The sequence below is a fragment of the Chelmon rostratus genome, chromosome 4 (assembly GCF_017976325.1).
Source record: "Chelmon rostratus isolate fCheRos1 chromosome 4, fCheRos1.pri, whole genome shotgun sequence".
In the NCBI taxonomy this organism is placed as follows: Eukaryota; Metazoa; Chordata; class Actinopteri; order Chaetodontiformes; family Chaetodontidae; genus Chelmon; species Chelmon rostratus.
In genome coordinates this window covers 23,219,580-23,241,758 of record NC_055661.1, presented here as the reverse complement: position 1 = coordinate 23,241,758, position 22,179 = coordinate 23,219,580, and the positions used below count along the sequence as shown (strand labels likewise).

Here is a 22,179-nt window from a genome sequence, read left to right as displayed (position 1 = left end):
TGCCTGCCTCTCTCACACAGCAGCATCAACGCTCGAGCAACCGGTGGGGGTTAAGAGGGCCAAGAACAATGGAACGCGTCAACATCCAGCCATTAAAAACTGTCTGTATGTGGTGATATGAGACTCCAGAGACAGGAGGGAGGCTAAAGTCCCTTCTTTCATCATCGTAACACTCAAATGTAATTTCTGTATGAATTCATCTTGATTTAAATATGAAATGCCATAACAATGTGACAACTGAAAGTTATCAACATCAAAATATTGAATGATGCATTTCCTCTTTTTCATCGACCCATAACTCGTGTACTTGGTGAATGCAGTGGATTTTTCACTTACACTGCATTGGTTACATTTGTGTTGTGTTATGAATTTCATTTACAGCCATGCTAGCAGCTCAGTGAGGCTCATGTAGCTAAATGCTAACATGCTGAAGTTTAGCGGGTACAACCCTGATTCCAAAAAAGTTGGGACGTTAAATAAAGCTTAAATCGAAAGAGATTGTAGTCATTTACAAACGAGCTGACAGTGTTTTCACAAAAGGTGTTTTTGGGGTATTCCACAACTGCTTTCAAATGAGAATTTGCTATCCTTTTTGGGATATGATCGCATTCTGTTTCATTATGAATATTAAAAAATCTGCAGGCTACAAACCCACAAGAATGTAAAAAGTTACATCACACGAGGTTAAAAATTCAAAGCCAGTCTAACTACTTGACAGTTCACAGCATTTAGGAAAAAATGTGTTGGATGGTGTAGCGTTATAAAGGTATGACACATTGCTTCCATTTCTCAAACGGGCCCACAGATGACAGTTAGCTTTTAGCTCTATCTGGTGCCATAAAGGTATTCAGTGGGTCGTCCGCTGGCCTGGTGTTTAAGACCCATGACCACAACATCCCTGGTTCAGTTCCAGCTGGGGTCCTTTGCTGCATGAAATCCCTCTCTATCCCCCATTCTTCCTGTCTGCCTCGGTACTATCAACTCTTCAATAAAGGCAAAAGCCCACCACAAGTTACTAAAAATGGATTTTTGAATAAATAGCTGATAAATAACGTCAAATTGCTGAAGACAAGGCAGGTCTACATTGCAGAAAGTCGAATTATATCTGATTTTACTTCTTCAATCCAGAAATCATGCAGGCCTTATAACTCTGCATATACTGTATACATAAGGACGTGTGTGTGTTTATGTGCACTGTTGGAGCTGGGCCTGATTGCTATACAGTGTGCCCGTATGCTATGCACCATAACCGTGCACATGTGCTTTCTATTATATCCTCTTGTTTCTCCCCAAAGGCCGTAACACAGCATCGCGGATATTTTATTTTTATGGGAATGCATGAAATCCGAATCACATTTCCCAATCAGATCCAGGTGGAGCCGTGTAAACACACACGCAGTAAAACCTGAGAATGAGGCGCACGCGCATGCATGCAGGCCTACACACACACACACACCCACACACACATATAATTACATTTTCTTGACTGGAAGAGAAAGCTGTGCAGAAAACAATACCCTATTGTGTGGGTACGATGTGACACCTGGGGAGAAGTCCACACGCTTAATTGTAGGATATCTTCCACCACATATGCACATGTAATGATATACAAGGCAGATTTTCAGCGTTGCTCTATGATCGCGTGGATGAGAACAAGACTTTGCTTCGTAAGCAGTAGTTTTACAGTAACATGAAACCAAAAGTTATGGTCGTGTAGAGCTACACAAGCTGGGCTGCACTGCTTTAAATCCATGTGGTGAATCTTGTCTTGTCACATCCTTCTGCATAGAAATGTGTATGTTCTATTACAAGGAGGTCAGAGCTAAAACTCTACAGAGCAGCACTGCAAGAGCTGACCACTCGCGCACTTTAAGGATACACTCACTGTAATGACTCTATGTGATGTGTAGTAAAGCAGAAGTTAAAGATTTGAGGTTTGTCTATAACACTGTAGCTTTTATTGTTAAACACCTGCTGCAGCCCCTCGCTGGTGGTGCCTTTGGGGACCTACAGCTGCCTGAGGACGTGAGCCAATCAAGCCAGCTTGCAGGTGCTCGTAAAGGCTACCGGCTGATGTTTAGTGGCCACGAGGGAGACAGAAAGTGAGAAACCACCAGAGAGGCTGCGCACACACACTTACTTCACCTGTAAATGCTCACAGACTGATCCAGCAAAGTGCAAAATCTCCCAAATATTCCAACAAAGACTCATAATTGTTCATTGTGAATATCATGCAATGACAAGGGTTGTGTTTGTTATGTAAGGAGAGAAGCCTAAAAAAATCTTTGACTGGAAATCCATTTTGATTGAATATCCAGGCCCTGAACTTTACAGCTACACTGTCAGATTGGAAAAACACTGGTTCACGCCAAGAAGTTCTTTTTTTCTTTCCATTTCTCCCGTTAAAGCAGAGGTCCATCCCCTGCACGCTGCTTAAATCAAGAGCGTTTGTGCGGCTAAGACGAGAAGTGCTTTCTCAATTTCAACAGAAAAAGTACACCTGTATTCTTAAACAACACATAAAATGGCTTAACAAACACCAGCAAACCGATTATAATCTACATTCACCAGAAGGAGATTAACGTGTGTTGAGAAATAAAGTTCTGCATTCAAAATCCTACAGCACAAAAGTATCATCAGCTAACTGTGTTTAAAGTATGTGTAAGTATTACACACAGTACTGTTGTGGCAGGTTGAGGTTTCTGCAAATGTGTGTTCAGAATTTTGACTTTTCTCCAATTTTGTCTTTTTGGTGAATATTGGATAACTTCAACAGTTATTGGGATGAAAAGTTTCAGCTTTTTTATAAGGAGTGACAAGCTGGAAAGGTTGGGAACCACAGGTTTAATCTTTAACAATGTGCAGGATTTTATAAAGCTTATCATGTGTTTTTATTGTTAAATCTTACTCTATAAAGTAACTACTGTCAGGTAAATGTAGTAGAGTAAAAAGTAACAGTAACAGTCCCCTCTGAAATGTAGTGAAGTGTAAGTGTAAGAAGAATCTAGTGAAGTATCTCATAATTGCACTCAAGTACAGCACATAAGTTAATTCACCACTGGTAACATATTCTGCTCCCAAAAAAATTAAAAGAAAACAGCAGATAGTAACTGTTGCTAAAAAAAAGGTTCGTGTTCGACGTCCGTACAGCCTGATACGTCAGCAGTGACAACTCATTCATTGCGCAGGCTGTCATCTGTACACGGCGGCAGCCTGCAGAAGCATCCTGAGGTCCTTCTGATGTTGAAATATTACCTCAAATCATCCCTGACAGCCTGTAATTAAGGAAGACGGGGGCAACTGAGAGACGGCGAGGTGGACAGACGGATAATAAGCTAACAAACAAACAAAAAGAGAGCGCCACTTGTATACAGGAGAGAGAGAAAGAGGCCACATGTGCAAACAAAGAGGAGGATTTAAGCACCGACTGCTGTGTGTTAATGTGCATGTGCGTCTATCTTCTGGCTCCTCTGCAATTATTTGGTTTATGTGACTCGAGCAGTCTTCTCTGCAGCATGGGTCGAAGCAGCAGAAGAATATTAACTTCAGTAATTACTCCACAATGGAAATTATCACAGAAGAAATTACATTTTTGTCATATTTCCTGTCACTAGAGCTCAACCGCCACTGGTTTTGGAGGCGGACCTCAAGTCGGAGACAAACAAGTAATTCAAGCTTAGACCCGAGGGGCTTAAATGCAGTGTGCTTCAGGCTACGAGTAACCTAATCCCCCTCAAACTGTAGGTGATGAGTGGGCTGCTGGTTTGGGCAGGGTCGAAGTTCAAGCAAGTGCGGCGTACAAAGTCAACAGCGCAGTATTTAAGGGATGATCTTCCCTGAAACGCTGCTATTTATACCAAATTACAGCATGCACCTCAGCTAGCGAGTGCGCAGCTGGCCTCCTCTTGCAAGAAGCATTGATTTGAAAACACTTCCAATCAAACGTCTGAGTCGAGTTACAGCTAAGTTAAGTAAGCGCCGGGTGCCTTCAGTGCAGTGTTTTGAATGTGGGGTTGAAATTACACCCTCCGCCGTGGTGTGTGATTAGGGTCTGTATGCGAGGATGTCAGTCAGCCTTCAAACTCTGGAGGGAAGGGTTGCTAATTGAAATGACATGTCAGAAAGATGCATTGATAGCACACTCCTAGTTCCTCTGCGCTCCATCCCTTCCTGAGTGTGTTTTAGCTTCTATATGTGTGTGTACATATTTGTGCATCAAATATTAGGTTACAGCCAGATAAATAAAGTGATGGCGTGGGATCAAATCCCCCTCAAATGTTCTCTCCCTCTCTGTTTTCCAACTGTCTGAACAAATGAAAAACACTTAATGTGAATATATTATCCACTCCCCTCTGACATCCACCACAGGCATTTCATATATTTCCCTGTCATAAGCAATAACTACTCCACTTCTGCTTGGACAAACAGCTCATTTGCCCTGATAAAGATGGTTTCCTATTTACGCAGCCAACAGAGCACACAACAAAACGGCCTTAAAGGAAAAACCCACGCCTCTGTTCTCTAACGCCGTCATAAATCGTCTATCTGCGGCCATCACTGCGTTCCTAGACTTAATTTGAGGTCAGGTTTTGTAATTTCGCTTTTTGTTTTCCTCAACTTGATATGCCTACTTGTACTTCCATGACTTCTTTGTTCCGCAGGGTTCGTCGAGGCACAGGGAGAAAGAGAAGTTTACGATTGATGGTTACAGACATTTTACACAATTTTGTAGATGAGGAAGATATGCTGATATGATATGTTTTGTGATTTGGGAAGAAAATAAGGCTGACAAAAATAAAAGCTCATTCAATAAAGGGTTTTAACAAGCATTTTAAGGTAGAGTTCCTTTTTAACAGCGATGAAAGACTTATTTGCAGTTCCATATAGTCTGGACATTTGAAGCTATGTTCTTTCTCAATACCTCCTGCTGTGCACACAGTATATATACTTTTCAGATACTATATTTATCTATTAATCAATTCAATATTTAGTCTCAAAAATACACGACACATGGAACCAGAGCACAAAGTCATAGCTTCAGACTAGTTTTTTGATCAACGGCCAAAAAACATTACAATGGTGTAAAATTGAGAAAAGGGGTAAATAATCGTCTTGGAGAGGCTGGAAGCAACAAATGTTTTGGACTTTTGTGTGTTAAATGACATCTGAAATTAGAATTTTCTGTCACTCGACTAAAAAGGCAGAAAACAAGTTCTGCTCATGTCACTGAAGGCAGCGAGGTCAGCATCAGCTATTACTTGCAGAAAGGCCAAAAACACTGGCCTGCCATGTGAGCAGATGAATAAAACCTGACTACTTACTGTGGTCACACACACACACACACACACCAAACGTGACCTTAGGATCACCTTCACCTCTCCAGAACAATTAATCCATTGATCAGTGCTGCTCATGAGTCTGCGCATACGTATTCATAACTGTTCAGATGTGTGTCGAGTTACCAAATAACCTCATCGGGGTAGAAAAGAGGCCTCTGTGTGGACATCTATCACCCACATACCACGGGAGGACACCTACATACCACCTACGTAACACCTACATAGCACTGAGGAACACACACACCACCTCCGTGACACAAAAGCGGGACGTGGACAGGAGGGACGGAAATCTTTTTCAAAGCTGCAACTTGAGTTTTCAACATTTCACCAGCTGACCGCAGTAAACTCTCAGAGAATATAGGCGGCCATAAATGAGTCAGTTGTTTAACTTTTCCAAAAACATACCCCTGACTACCCCGCCACAATAAAGCAAACAAAAAAGTTTGTCAGCTTGATGCAAGGCATTCAAAATAAGAGTCGTTATCAGTTTAGTTAACGTAGATAAGAAGTTACACTTCTTATGTTGCTTGTAAAAAGACGAGTGGATGCTATTCTGCACTAGAGGCACTTGATGCAGTAAACACCTCCAGAGAGCCAGAATCACACTTAAATCAACATGTCTGTTATTTGACCTCATTAAGGAAGCTGCTGAATTTTATATAAAATAAAAAATATTGTTTAAAGTTTGAAGAGACAAACTTCTGCATGAGTTCTGATGACATTTAGAAAGAAAAGCTTCTGTCAGTTATATTCTTTTCTTGCACCCTGATCATTATTTGAAGTGAAATGGTGTTTTAATGACTCAACCACAGCAAAGTAAAACAGTGTGTTCCATTTGAAACAGCTGGATCTGCATCACTCTGCTTTGCTGTCTTCTAGTCCGCCGTGCAAGCAGCAGCTGCTTCGCACAAAAGGTACATGGAGTTCAAACGTGCAAGTAAAGCTCCCACTTTGAAACACTTCAAGCAAACTTTAAGGTACTCTCGGGGGCTTCAGCAAAGGTCCTAACTTTAGCGTGCAAACAATGATACAGCCGACAGTAAAAGAAAAGGATGACTTACGTCTAAGATGTCTTATCCTTTCAGACCATTTGTTCTGAGGTGGTTTTAGATTATTCCAGTGAGAGTCGAGACGGCTGGACGTTACAATCCGAGCCTTTCGCTCTCTCGCTCGCTCGCCCACTCTCTGACCGTCAGTCGCCTCCACCAGGGCTCACTGGGCTGATGTAAGACACCCCTGCATGTAGGAAAAAAGAGAGAGAGAGAGAGAGAGAGAGGGAGAAAAAAACCTTCACATTCTGTGGATTCTTGGGCGCGTGCCAAAGTCCCAGAATTCCACATGGCACACATAAGGTTTCAATTAAGTTCGAATCCGATGCTCAATCAGAAAGCTTTCGTCCTCTTGAAAAGAGCCTTTCTTTTGATAGCTAGAGGCTGAAGCTCCTTTAATGCAAGGTAACGTTTGTGCTGCAGCCCTCTGAAGTCCTCTCTCTGTCTTTTTATGACACATTCATAGAACTTAAAGAGTTTGTTACAGTTTTTCGAAAGTTTTTTTTTTATTGTATTTGACACTGAAGATCTGCTGAGTGTGATCATGTGAAATAAACACTGATCTTTCTGTTTTGTGCAGACACTCATGGACCCCAGAGGACGAAAGCTGCTGACTTTTCCTCAGAACTGTTGGACAGATTGGCGTGAAATTTGTTCATCCGCGTTCCCCTCAATGTGAATCGTAATGACTTTGCTAGAAGCAACTGAGCTAAAAGCAACCTTTCTTTTCATTGAACTCAGTGGCACTAACACTACAGTTCATCACAGCCTTAATATTCGAACCAGATCCACGAAAAGTGTGACTCAAGTGTCAGAGAGAGGTCGTCCTCGAATGACGTCATCAAGTGTGTTGTTTTGCTGCTGCTGGGGCCTGAACCGTTTGAAGAGACCAAAAGAAACTCAACAGTTATTAGGGAACGTGAAGGTTTCAGTTCAAGGACACTGTGACTTTAGGTTTTTCTTATTTCCTGACATGTGAAAGTTTAGTGCTTCCTGATGAGGAAGCCATACTTTGCTGCAGTAAAGTGACTCCAGTGGCTGGGAGGAACATATTGTAATTTAAAGATTTTATTGTCTGCTTGAATGGAGATTTTCTTCAGATGTTGGTGCTCATTTTTTAGGCACGCTAACCCTCTGTTGATCGACCGCTGTGGTCCAGAATGAAATATCTCAGCAACAACCACTGGAGAGATTGACATGAAAGTCTGTTTTGTACAGACATTCATGGTCCCCAGAGGATGAAGGCTAATGACTTCTACTCAAGCGTCTGGGGTTGACGTTGTTTGTGGTTTTGACTGAAATGTCTCAACAACTGTTGGATGGACTTAACTTGTTTATTTCATGTACCCTCGGGATGAATTCTGGTAACTTTGGTGACCCCTTAATTTTTCCTGTTGTGCCTTCAGCGTAAAAATTTTGATTAATTCAAATTTACCCAAATTATTTTTACTCTTGACTTTGTTTTAAGTGCTAATAGGCAACTGGTGCTAACACACCAAACGAGGTCAGTGAATACGGTAAACACTGTACCTACCTGCTAACTGGCCATTTGCTTAAACTACCTTACGTTTCATACAGAAGTTTGTCCGTTGTGGACAATATTTCCCGAAACTTAACCATTTATTTAGGAGCATTTAGGTTGCCTAATTGCCTAAATGTTAAGACAAAGGCTTTTACAGTAGTTACTGTCATAATACAGCACATTATCAGGGCTACGTTTCAGTCACGTAATCATACTTTAACGTTACTTGACAGCATTGCTGTCAGTGCTAGCTTGCTTTTCCAAAATGGACAACAAAGGTAATACAAAAAGCTGAACAGAAGATGTGAATGTTGTTCTCCTCAAAGAAAATTGGAAGTGCAAGCACATCAGAAGTTTGGAGAAAGCCAAACACAGACAGGAGTCAACAAAAACTGCTGAGTTTTACTAAGTATGGCTAACGTTAATTTATGAAACAAAGCTAACGTTTGGCTAGCTAGCTACGTCAAATCCGTACCTTCCCACAAGTCGCTCACCTTTTCCTTTCAACATCTTATGTGAATCCTTATGGTGATAGGTTTTTTCTAAGGCATCATCAGATGAAAATTTAAGTAGGTTTATGCAACTAGACACTGAATCTTAGCATGCTAGTGTTAGCATTTAGCTCAAAGCACTGCTATACAGTATAACTGTAGACTCCTGGTAACATTAGATGCCTTTACTTGAAAATTGGTGATTTTTTTTAGTAAACAGTGTCACTGCTCATCAGACTTGTCTTATTAAACAAATATTTGAACAGAAAATCTGATACTTAGATGTCATAACATTTTTCATTGTACATTAAATCCGTACAAAGATCCGTGTACAGACTAAGACACGAGCAAATTAAGTGTTTTTCATTTTATAATGCAGTTCTGGAGCTGCAGCAAGAAAGAAAGCGAGTCGAAAAGGAGCCACAAAGAATCTCTCCTGAATAGCAGAGTTGCATGCTCTGGCCCATCTTAAACATAAACCATGTGCTGGAAATTTTGATTCAAGACACCAGCAGCTATAATGCAAAAAACACACCCTGCAGGCACAGGGCAGCGAAACTCACACATTCACATACTGATCTGTCAGAAAAATACTTACATTTAAACTGTGCATACACACAAAGCCACGACACACTGCACAGCAAATACAGTCCATCCACGCACACGCAGAGGAGGTTTTCCAAGTAGGATTTTTTTTTTAATAAAGGTGATAGAAATCAAAATATCTCTTAAAGCTGAACATTATCTAATCCTCAATGATTACAAGCAGAAAAGAAGCAGATATCATAAATAAACACCCACAACCCATACCATGTACCTCAGTTACATGCTAGTAAGAAACATCTTCCCGATCATTCCATCTCAGTCCAATGTTGTATAAAAATCACAAGTTAAAATGATTAGATGGTCATTTCCACCTATAAAGAATCCATTCGTACATATATAAAAATATGTCTCATAAGCAAAATAAATAGATGAACCTTTAGACTGCTTCATCCAGTCAGTGTGACAGATTTCGTCCTTCATCTCATGCTGTGTTCAAGTGCTCTTCAAAACAAACAGGAACTAAGTATGACATCGACATACAAAGCAAAGAAACCTTGGCGCTGAAAAGTAAACGATACCCTTCATCTTGCTCGTTCATTCATTTTGGACAGCCTCTTTCATGAACACATGCACGCGACATTTGTTATTGCACAGCGATGGCATCACAGTTTCTCCCAGCAAACGTTGAGAGACAAAGGGAGGTTGGTCTTTGGGTTGTCCCTCTCTCTCTCTCTCTCTCTCTTTCTCCTTCATTGTCTAAACCCCGTTCTTCACCAGCTCGTGGACTCCGTCCCCGTCAATCATCAGGGTTGGATGGAACTCGCGTCCCTTCACAAACTCTTCAAGGCCCTTAAAGTTGTAAACAACACCATTGGGACAGGGTTAGTGTGTGCAAAGCTTGCTTTCTTCAGTTGGACAGAAGGAGCAGAACAACATCTGCAGTTTGCATTTAATACGGCAGTCTTTGCCTCCTTACCTCACCCCCGTAGGACACCAGCGGGGAGATCTCACATTTGATTGGCAGGTCTGTTCCATCCTTCAGGCTGAATCGGGAAAGGCACGAATTAGGATGGATCAGAAGAACAACAGAAAGAAACAGAATGAGTGATTCTCTCATGAAAAGCAGAGGGACTGTAGTTGAGAGAAGCAGCTGCACATCCTTGACACAGTTGGTCTTCTACTGCGGCTTGTGAGTTCAAAAAAGCAGAGAAGCAGCACCATCCCCAGACAAGACCAGTGATTAGTCCTCTGACCCGTAACAGAAGAAAACAGACGTGTGACAGGTCACGTGGTGTCGGAGGAACTTTCCAACACACTGCCGTCACTCAGCTTGTTTACTTCTAGATACAGACAGAAATCACTAATCACACATCAGCTACTTCAGGTGTTCAGCTGTATCATAAGGATGAAGGGAAAGCTGAATATGGAGGAGAAAGCACACCCTGTAAGAGCCTGAATAACATTCATGGCACCCATGAATGTTATAGCAGCACATGCTCATTTATTAACAAGCAGTGTAAACTCAAAGGCAAACTAGCAAGCAATGAAGTCTTCAGATCAACAACTCTGCATTATCTGTTGCAGAATCATCACAAATTGCCTTGACTGGTATCCATTACCCAGCATGCAACACATTACGTGTATTAGTAGCCACCATCTGAGGGGAAAATTATCCGTCAGCAGGTCATTATGACTGTACATCATCTGACCAGGAAGCTAAGTGGACTGCGTCCAGTTATCTAAACTGATCCTTGCTGTCATTTCCCTCATCACAACCAACTATAACGAGACAAAAATGGCTGCCGACTGGCATGTGTGCCTCGTTTTTTGTGGTAATGAAGAGAGGGGGGGCATCAAGGATAAGAAGTAATGTTATATAGTGTTAACACGTCTGATCAAGAGGGAAAGAAAGCCAAAACCCCATCACCATGCACTCATACTGCAGTGGGATAATAATTACTTTCTGTTGCCATCATCTGTGACACTGCCTGCTGCTCCGTCTCTGGAAACATTGCACGGGACACGCAGGAGCAAGACCAAGCATGAGAGAAGGGGGAGTGACAATGTGAGGCTAAAATAATACGATGTGTATAACACAAACGAACAAACAGAAAAAAGCCACTGCATGTAGTTTATTCACAAAGTGTGGGGAGTGATCATGAGGAGCTTGTGTGTGTGTCTTGTGAAGTGGCATGACATGCATGGCGCCGTGTTTCACCAGGCTGGCCGCGGTCACCTGGGTATGGCGGGCATACGTCGGCCGTTCTCGTCGATGAAGTGGCCCCCAGCGTTGAGCAACCAGCGGTGGTGGACGGACATGAGGGCGTGCCTGGCTGTGGTGGGGGTGTCCTTTCCGTCCTGGCTGTCTGCGTTCTTCAGCGGGGAGAACTCGTCCTCCCGCAGCACCTCGTACACGACAAACGTCCTGTTGGACACACAGAGGAGCGCGTCAGCACACAGGTATGACAAGCTATCAGATCCCAAACAGAAAATTAGTCAGAAACAAATCTGAAATTCAGTTTATCACCAGTTATTAAGTATAAATGCCAAACATTCTCATCTTCCAGCCTCTCAAACGTGTGGATTTGGTGCTTTTCTCTGTTTTGTATCACTGTACATTAAGTGTCTTTGAGATTTGATGCTGGACGGACAAAACAGTGAGTCCTCCCTGCTAAAATAAAGAGCAAATAGATTAAAAAAAAATGTGACACATGTGAGTATGAGAGCCCTGACAAAGAGGTACAAAGAAAGATCAGAAAAGTCCGATTTTTTAAAACTCCAGTTGCAGCGTGAGCCAGTCCATCTGGATTCTGCTAAAGCTGCCAGTCTGCCAGTCCAGGCACAACTGTAATCCATCTCCTCATCAACACCGAAAGTAATTCCTCCTCCTTTTTACTTTGAAAAACAGCGAATAAACCTCGAAGGAAGCTGGACGTGTCTGCAGTGTTTTTCCATCAGTCAATCATTACAGGAATCCTTTCATTAGATGTAAAGTTCTATTAGTAGTGGCGTGACTCAAAGCTGATGTCATGCTACACTGGAGGAGGTGGAATGAGTGAACAGCTCATAAACCTCCATCCTCCTGCAGAGAGCTTGGCAGGCGCAGTCTGCTGGACCAGACCGCGGAGCAACGGCAGGACTGGGGCTGGTGGGATAGGGACCGGGACTGGAAAAAGGGGCTGGTTCGTGCATGGAAGGACAGATCAAGGACTAGTCAAACCCTGGCCCCGAAGGCGTGCCAGAAGAACATATGCAATCCAGCCACTTCTCAAAAGAAGCATAAGATATTCATTGTTTTCTTAGTACTTTAAGGCCTTTCAGTTTGAGGTGAGAGGCCGTCTGCTGATGCTGTCACACACTCTGTGCCCTCTGTGGAAAGAACACACTGTAACTCACTTGGCGAACTGGAAGATGTCAAAGACGAACTTTTCCATTTTAATCCCATTTGGTTTTTCCGGTTTGATTAGTTGACCCTCTGCATCCAGATACGGGATCTTCTTCTGGGCCACGTGGTGCTGCAGCTTTGGCTCATACTTCCTGATACATAAACAGAGATGAAGATGAGGGAGAAACATTTGTTCCTAAAAATCGTCACAATTCTGTTGGCTGGACACAGTTTGAATTTAAAAAATCTGACACCGAACAGAACAATTGTATCATGTATGGCGACACCGTGATATGAAATTAGCGTGATAGAGGATTTTGCCCACCCTCAGCAACAGATGATTACATTTAGTCAGAAAATTTGTTCAGGGTGAATTAGTCTTACTCTACTACGTCTCTGAGGAAGGAGAAGCTGAAGAAGTGATTGGCCACGTTTCCAGCGCTGAACATCAGCCGTCCGTCGGCGCTGCGCTTCTGAGCAGTTTCCAGGGTGATCTCGCTGTACTCCACCACCTGATAACGCCCATCCACCTTGCAGACCACACCCACCGCCTCTGTCGGATTGGTTTTCTCCACCACCTACAAAAACGTGGTTTTTGTTTTTTTTCTTATAAATTGTTGACCAAAAAACTGAAGCTACAAGGAAAACTGAACTATTAACACATCAAATCCACATGTCAGCCAGCTTTGATTGTGTAACAACACATTCATTAAAATTGACTTGTGACATTGCTCTTAAACAAGGGGCAAAACAGCAGAGATAAATAAAGGTTTAGGAGTTTAATGTTTAGATAAGACTCAAAGAGCGGTAAGAAAGGACCAGATTTTCTGAATTCACTTTATACAGCCAGCAAGTTAAAGTCTGCACTGAATGAAAAAAAACCCTCTCCCCATCTGTTGGCTGTTAATGACAGAGTGGAGTCCTGATGAGGGGGTTGGTGAACGGGGTGGGGTGAGGGGCAGGGGTGGTGGTGAAGCCACATGAACTGTAGCAGAGCTTAGCAATTTATGATGTGAGGGTGGGACTCTGCTCTGATCTGATCCTTCCATCTCTCCTCCACCGCACAACTCGTAATGTCAGAGAGGAGCGGGGCCGGGACGATCCACGCAGTTCAATATTTCTGTCCATTCTGCGTGAGCTGGAAAAATGGCACAATGTGATTGAAAATATTTCAGTGTGGCCGGTAACAAGAGCTTCAGACGCTCTCTGGAAATCTAACAAACATAAGCTCATTAACATGTGAGTCTGAGGACGAAGTGGAAGCAAAAGTGTGTGAAAATTAACTGAGAATACAAGAAAACCTGCCTCTGTATGTTGATGGAGTTGCCATGGCAGGTAACTTTTTTAATGTAATTAAGAGGATCTAGCAGCAATGGTTAGTCACAAATGTATAAATAACTCTAAGGTCATATCCTATTTCCCAAACAGGAGCTCTTACATACTGTCTTTGGCCTTTCTAAGACATGATGCACGGTTCCTGGTTGTTGCAAGCCTGCTCGCTCTGTCCATTTATTGACATTTACCTTGGCAACAAATCCTCAAACAACTTTAACAGCAGGAGACTGAACTGATGTCAACAGCAACAGGCCACTCAGTGTTCCACCAGCACATACAACAACTCACGTCCAGCTTCACCATGTGCAGTCCTTTTGCAATACTGACTGCAATTTGTCCTGCAGTTTCTATGAATTTTGATGGATGTTTTTACACACTGTCACTAATAAATCTGGGAATGATTTCATCTCCCTGCTGCGACTTTTCACCTAAGCTTCGGTGGAAGAGCGTAACACACTAATGTTCATGTCGTGCCCAGATCCCAACCACTCAGCACAGGCTGCCCAATCAAACAGTAGGAGTCACTGCTGCATTTCTGATAAATTACGAGTGTATCTATCACTACAGTACCATCAGAAAATATCTACAGTTAAACCGTTTTGATAGTCTTTAAGTGTTGTTGTAGTAAAAAGGAGCAACAGTTTGACAGCAGCTGTATTCATACATAAAATCTTTACGATGTAACACTGGATTTTAGCTGTTTATAGCATAATGTGTTGCTTTGCATTTCTTTTCTTGATTATTATATGTAGGAGTTGACAAGTCCCTGTAACAACGACAGGACAAAACTGACTAAACTAGCTCTGCCGGTGGATCTTCTCTCTAAATGTGTCTCAAACTGATGGACCTGTTCTGTGAGGCACATCCCAACTATTTATTTCATGCACAGCACGTTGGATGTACTGATACACATTACAAACCAGGCAAAATTGAATTGAAAAAAGGAAACTCATAATGAATATGTTTTATATACTAGTGGAAAAAAGTTTCCAGCTCATCCGTTGTACCCTGGAAAGGTTTTTTTCATTTTTCCCTTCCCAAAATGAAAGTACACTCTGTCCAAAGACGCTGTTTAGGAAAAAGTGGCATCTGTACATCGCACTCGTGTTATCTGAGACCATGATGAAAAGTGAAGGAAGATTCTGGGCTCAACCCTAAAATTTTCCTAGAAAGCTGTAATGAATTTACTGCTTTAAAGATTGCAGGAGGAGACAAGGGGGGCTACATCTCCACCCAGTGGTGAGTTGTGGAAGGTGTAGCTGCATGGAAACACAGTTAACTTACTGTGACAGCAAACTGACCACACCTCTCAATACAAGACACTCAAAAGATATGAATCAACATCCATCACCCGTTAGGACCTCCTGGAATTTTAAAATACTAGACTGGCACACATTCAGCCCTTATGGCTTAACTGCTGATGTAGTTTAGTCACCTGTATTACACATATCCACATTTGAATAAGTAATATGGACGTTTCTTTGCAGTGTTTGATTATTTTGATTTGGTTAGAATAACTGTGTGCATGCATCCTTACAATAATATAACTTTCTGGTCTGATAAAAAGTAATTGAGCTTATCAGCTTTGCAGATGCACAATAGCGAGGGATCATTATAACAAACAACTTCATGACAGGAATGTGATTCTGCTGCTCAACCTGCCGCTGCACCAATCTTTGTTCAGTTTTCTCCTCTTTAAATGTTGCATCTGACATCAAAGAAACACTTTTTAATGCTCTGTAGAACACAATTTAAGACAATTATTATCACAAAATAAATGTAAAAGGTGATAAAGCCATGCTTCAGGATGGCTGATTCTTAAAAATCAAAACTATAAAACCACAACATTACGTTCTTTACAATTTAAAAAAATTAGCTAGTTTCATACCTAATTAGCATGATAATTCATCTTAAGGTTTTTTGTTGTCTTTGAAAGTGCTGCAAAGAAAAAAAAAAAGGAATGGACAAAAAGAGCAGGAGGTGTGACCAACCTTAGCGCCACAGTCCGCTCCCTTCTGCACACAGAAACCAACAAAGGCGGGGTCTGCCACTTTAACCAGGATGTTGTCTACACAATACACATGGATGAATTCAATGCCCCGCCGCTCCATGTCATCCATGATGCCCTGGTTCCCCAGCGCTCTGTAAAGACCCCCGTTCCCATCTGAAACACACAAACACAGACACACTCGTTTGAAACACACAAACTCCACTTGGCAAATGAGACACAGGAGCAAGACTGTTAAATGAACCACAAGGCACAAATCCTGAGTGGGCTCACCCGGGGCCATGGAGAGCTTTCCCTTGCCCTCCAGGATGATCTTGCCGTTGTAGTCCATGGCTGGTAGCATGCCCTGCTGAAAGAAGATGATGTTGTCCTTGTCCAAGCCAAAATAGTTATGTCTTGAGAAGAAGTCCTTGGTGGGCTCCATTGTCCTGCCGCTGGTCATGATGTACCTGAAGGCAACACAGAAGGAAGTTAGTGCTGATTGGTGCATTATTGAAATCATCAGGGAAGAGGCTTTAGTAGCCTCGCACAAAAAAATGACTCAACAAAGCCGACGCTGTTTCATTTAAATGTTTAAATGTTTTTGTTAAATGTCTGTTAAGTCTCTATCTATCGCCGAATGAGGTAACACAATAGTTACTAAGTCTGTGGTCCACTGGTGAAAGTATTGCAGTGTCTATATATTTGCAGTTTTGCATGTGTGTGGCAACATTGCCTGAAAAAAATGCGTAAGTTAGTTCAAATGCAAACCGAACCTTTCCTGCTGCAGCTTTACATTAAAAGCCTTTAACTGACGAAACACATAAATGCAAAGTGTTTGTCAGTGAGACTTGCACTTGCCACTATCATTTATCACCTCCCACGTGTCTGCAAGGTAAAAAATTCCTTTCAGTTTCACCTTGCGCTGTTTTCATTGTGCCCAGAGTTATGTTACCTGCAGTATCAAACCACATTTGCTGTTACCACCAGTAACTACAGGTGTGGCCAAATCGACCACGACTGAAGTCTTCGAAACTGCCACTTTAAGCATATGACAAAAGAAAATGTAAAAACTTCCTTACAGAATCAGACCTCACCTGCAGAGGATTATGTCATCATGTCACTTCTGTCATTAGCTTCAGGAACTATTAAGACCTAACTGCAATGGTATGTAGATTTTCTGCACTCCACTTCCTTCTTGGCATCTCCAGCTTTCAAATTTTCAAACTGACCTTAGATCTGAACCACAGGGAAGTAACTCGAAGTAATTCAGTTCCAGTAATATAACTTCCTTGACAGAGTGTCCTTCGGTGCTGGCAGTTATTATATGACCCAATGAATCACCATGCAGATACAACTGGGACAAATGGCTTTAGCTCTCATTATGAGTAGAGAAACAGTAACCAGCAGCTTATACCTCTTTTTTTCCCCCAAATAAAGCAGCAATTCAACTGACAGTCACACTAAGATTTAGTCATCTCCACCTAAATAACACGATGTCTTACCAGGGAATACAGCACTTGATTTTGTGCTTCTGCTCAGCCAGCTGTTGCAGCTTCAGTATGCGTTCGGCCTGGATCTGAAAGAGGGTTTTGTGGGACGGCAGCCCGACATCGTACATGCCTTTGGGGTAAGAGACCCCCAGTCTGGTTCCCTGGCCCCCAGCCAGCAGCAGGACCGCCACGTTGCTCTGAGAGATGCAGCGCAGACCTGAAGGAGCACAGAGCAGCTTGAACGGTCATAAACAGTAACATTAAATGCCCCTGACCTTCGACCCCTCAGGCAGCACTGCATCAAAACTGACATGATTGTAAAAAGGATATCACTAGATAGGTTCGGGAACACTTCAGTAAACCATTGTTGGTAAACACCGTTGGTCGCTGCATCTACGAATGTAAGTTTAGACTCTATCATGCAAAGCAAGAGCCATGTATCAACTAGAAAAGCTGCCGAGCAACTGAAGTCATTCATAAGAATGAGAAAGAATTTCACTTTCAATACTTCAACAATTTGTGTCTTTAGTTCCAATATGCTTACTGAGTTTTGTTATATATTACAGTGATAATGACATCCTAACAAATAACATTTAAATACAACACATATAAAGCTATAGACACACATGTGCTACATCAGCAAGTTTCACAACAACTGGCCAAGGACAACACCCTGAGACATACTGTAATATCAATTCTGATAAAAAAACAAACACCTACATTCACACTGCTTTGTCTAAAAGAGATTTAAACTGATTTAAAGGGATGAGCTTGTCTAGTTTTAAGAGTGTCTGGAGGTTGTTCCATTAAGGTGGTGCACAGCATTTCAGAGCCAGTTGTAAAAAGAAGAGATGATGCAACACATTGGTCAACGTGCCTCTTTTTGGAACGTGTTGTGGGCATCAAATTCAGTAATAAGCGTATGCTTACAAAAAACAATAAAGTTTACTGGTACGAACATTAAATATTGTGTCTTTGTGCTGTGTTCAACCGAAAACAGGTCGGAAAGGATTTGCAAATCATTTTTTCTGTTCTTATTCATTCTGTTTTTATTTACTTTACACAGCAACCCAAGGTTGTAATGAATTAGCCCTGAGCTGAAATCCATTATTGTGGTCTGTTATCTTATGTAAACTGCGACTACTTGAGCAACATATACTTGATACTCAGCTTTCTTTCTTTTGTCAAGTGCCAACCACTTTGATTACACACACACACACACACACACACACACACACACACACACACACACACACACACACACACACACACACACACACACACACACACACACACACACACACCACGCCCAGATTTGGTCCCAGCAGAGCAGAGTGACCTCATGAATGAGGGTCAAGCAGCAACGCTATTTACGTCAGGCCCAAATCAAAAGCAGATGTTCTCTGCTGCCTGCCTCCTCTGTCATCCTCCCCCAGGAAAAAAAAAAACAACTCAACAGACCCACTAAGTGGTCAGACCCCCACTGCAAGGGAGATTGCGCAAAGTATAATGAACAATGCAAGCTGACGAACTCATATGTCAAATCTAAGCAGGAGGCTGAGACCGGTAATAGTTTATGAGTTGAGCAGTAAGCAAAGAGGGAGTTTCTGGTGCTACTCACTGTGGACTTGGTATTTAAATTCATTGAAAGGGATGCTTTTATATGGGCCTAAAATATCAGTAAACCAAGTTATCAGTACACCCACTGTCCCATCTCAACATCAAAGCATCTCTGTTAGCATGTGATGTTTTAATCCCCTTTAGGCTTCCCAGTCGGATACCAGGAAATCTTTCTCCACTCACCTGTGGGCCATCACTTCACATTTGGAAGTTACTCAACAACAAGTCTTAATTGCTAGGCTTCAGTCTCTCGGGAGGATTATTCCCGCAGTAACCACGCAAGTCTTACTTAACAATTTAGCAACTGCTTTCATGTTTACTCCTGTTGTAGGACACTGTAATAAACCCAACAAAACCAAATATTGCTTAAGATATCCTCATTGTGTCCTCGCAGCATGCAGTACGCTGCTCAAATGATGGTGTAAATGTTAAGGCTAGGACAGCAGCTGTATGAATGAACTTTCTGGGTACAGAAACAGATTTGATGGACCTCACCTATCAGCTCCCAGTCTTTAAGACTGTCCCTGTCCTTCATCACACTCCCCAGCACCTCCCGGGGCACCGGCTCCATGCGGGCGTCCATCTTCTCGTGTTTGCTGTTGCTGGACGTCTCCATGGCATTCTTGAAGAATCCATTGATCTCCTGAAAGTCCATCCCCTGCAGCTCGAGGGTCAGGTCGGCCTGCCCCGCCGGGCTCAGTTCATTCCAGAAATGTAGGAGGTGAGACTGGCCGGCCTCAGCCAACCTCTGGGCAAGTCCACTGGTGCTTGGGTCCATGATCAACACTGCTGTTGAATTAACTCTGCCACAATTAAACACAGACAAAAAAATGGGATGAGTTGTTGTTGGTGGGCAGGTCTCTAGCTACCACTGAGGACAGCAAGTTCATGTCTTTTGACATATGTCTGGAAATTTTGGGGTTATGAAGACATTCTACAGTTACATACATATTACATATATTGGGTTTTTACGGCTGACTCTAATATTCTTTGGACTAAATCTGATTGTGTTTGAGGAAAAAAAAAAGATGATAATGATAATGAAGGGAATTCCCCATCAGAGTTACATACCTGGCACCTGGCCATAATGTAAGGAGATAACATTTCGGTTTGGGTGATGCTGGGTGGCAGGGTGGGGTTGTTCTGGTCAACACTGCATTCATGACCTCAGTATCCCTACAATCCAGTCTACTGTGGTGGTAAAACTAGCATAACTGGTGACATAATGCAACACCCAGCATGACATTTAGATCTTGTACTGGGCGTGCAGGAAAAACCTTGATTGAAGTTACTACTGGAATGTTTAATTACTGTCACCCATGCTGACCAACTTGTTGGACCAGGAAATCATTCCACTGAACTACTGTCGGGGATCTTTCAGCATTTGAAAGGGATGCTGCAGGCTATATCAACAACACACTTCCTTCAAAGTCATAGCTGTCAAAATCCTCTGACTCCAGCTTCTTAAATGTTGATGTTTTCTGTTTCTTTACTCATCTATGACAGTAAACTGAATATCTTCGGGTTGTGGACAAAACTAGACATTTGAGGATGTCATCTAGGGCTTTGGGAAACCCTGATTTAAATTTTTCATCAGTCTCTGACAACTAATGGACTAATAGAAAAAAAATAAACAGATTCATCAATAATGAAAATAATGGCTAGTTGAAGCTCTAGTCAAGTCTTCAACAGGACTACGAAGTTGAGGTTACTCTTCTCTTAACACACAGGTATGTCTCATTTGACTTGTAGAAGAGAGAAATTCAGAATTAACACGGCATAAAGAAACAAGCTGCTGTTTCTAAGCTCCGCTGCTCACAAAAAGCGTGTTTGCTGTGCGGGCTAACGTTGCATTTATCGATCCTTTTAGCCGCTGTCTTCAGCAGGAGCAGCACACGAGTGACAGCGGTACCAAGCCGATCAGATGCTAGCAGCTATCCGGCTAACTGTGGAGGAAGCAGCTAGCTCGGTGAAAACATAAAAGATCACCTGAATGATATATTCAAGTTCTTACCTCTGAGAAGCGCTCTTCTTGGGTTTATGACCATTTATGCCAGTGATGTGTGCTTTCTTGTACTGGTTAGGACACCTCCCACCCGGACTACACCTCCTGATACGTCACGTTGACGTGGCGAGCAGGGTTTAGCCGGCGCCGTACCAAAGAGCTAACACAACGTAAGCTAAAGCTAATTCTTATCTATCTGCAGCCTCAACAACTACACGACACGCCCACTTAAGTACACGACACGCCCTCTGACAGTTTTTCTCTCAACCTAACTGAATAGTTTTGACGCCTGAGCCGGAACTGCGACCAATCCATGAGTGTATCACTGGGAGGCGTGTCGTGCAGTGCTGCGTGTCTGCAGTTGAACCACTCGGATGTGGCACGAGCGTCGGCGCCTTAAGAGTGCACGTGTGATGCTGCTTTAAAGTGTGGCTCGTAAATTTGATTAATCGCAATGTCAAATAAAATGAACTGTAGCTGATTCCTGTGCCGTAAACTGTAGAAAGATTAAGCGCTGTACATAAGTACAACTTTCAGGTACTCGTACTTTACTTCAGTATTCCCATTTTTAACTATTTTATGCTTGTATTCCACTGCATTTCAAAAGGAAATATTGTACTTTCAGATTCAAATTTTACATTAAAAAACATTCTTGGAGATAAAATGTACTGCTAAAGATTAAACCAGAGGTTTATGACTCCTGACTGTCTGAGGTCCATTCAGGCAAAACTCTCCAACATTTCAAAAGACAAGTAAAGATTAGAGAATAGTCAAAAAAAAAAAAAAAAAAAGAACAGATTTGTGTAGCAGAACCTCGCTCAAGACCCCTAATCTGTGTCCTTCTGGAGGGAAACGGTCCATAGAGTATTTATAACTAATCTCAATAATAATTGATCTAACAGTGTCATACAGTATATAATGAAAAAGCAGTCACTTTTAATACAGCAAACACATCTGTAGTTCTGCTTAAGAAGGACTCAAAATGTAGGAGTTCCACTTGTAGTGGACTATTTTTGCAGGATGGTATTGGCACTTGAACCTATTTTCCACCATTGTATAAAACTATAAACTGAAGAGGGAATCAGAGGGAAGACATCCCATCCGTCATACCAGCGAAGGCAGTTGTCATCTCTATAACTGTGACCACTAGAGAACAATTACTATTTCATCATCTTTTCTGTCACTGTGACCACTGGAGGCCAGTGAATGCTGGTGTTTTAATTTTCTTATATCCTCTTTTATTTATACAGTGCAGGAACACCTGGAGGGAATTTCAAAGAATTTCACATTTTACAGTTTAGCTTTGTCCAAATTTGAAGCACCACAAGCTTATTGGTTCTGCTGATACTGCACTTCAGGTGATTGTTGTTGCACCATGTGATGAAGCTCTCTATGAGTCCTCTGTAC

General features: G+C 42.2%; 2 protein-coding genes across 4 annotated transcripts in view; both read right to left on the bottom strand.

Annotated features, from left to right (window-relative positions):
• Nucleotides 1-6,525, bottom strand: part of ddr2a (discoidin domain receptor tyrosine kinase 2a) — a 32,858-nt gene extending 26,333 nt beyond the window's left edge. For both annotated transcript variants that reach the window (XM_041934788.1, XM_041934789.1), the window contains exon 1: nt 6,401-6,525. The gene's annotated coding sequence lies outside the window, so the exon portion shown is untranslated. The remainder of the gene's footprint in view (nt 1-6,400) is intronic.
• Nucleotides 6,526-8,789: 2,264 nt separating this feature from the next.
• uap1 (UDP-N-acetylglucosamine pyrophosphorylase 1) lies at nt 8,790-20,861 on the bottom strand. 2 transcript variants are annotated; one of them, XM_041935122.1, is made up of 11 exons: nt 20,782-20,861; nt 19,263-19,570; nt 17,160-17,364; nt 15,949-16,124; nt 15,659-15,831; nt 12,717-12,910; nt 12,344-12,484; nt 11,184-11,372; nt 10,908-10,949; nt 9,924-9,990; nt 8,791-9,796 (listed from the first exon to the last, which is right to left on the bottom strand). In XM_041935122.1, the coding sequence occupies exons 2-11, from the start codon at nt 19,543-19,545 to the stop codon at nt 9,704-9,706; spliced, it is 1,563 nt and encodes a 520-aa protein (XP_041791056.1). In that variant the 5' UTR covers nt 19,546-19,570; nt 20,782-20,861; the 3' UTR covers nt 8,791-9,703. The 2 variants fall into 2 exon arrangements, with proteins under 2 accessions (XP_041791057.1, XP_041791056.1); XM_041935123.1 differs by lacking the exon at nt 10,908-10,949 and having other exon boundaries at nt 8,790-9,796.
• Nucleotides 20,862-22,179: the final 1,318 nt, after the last annotated feature.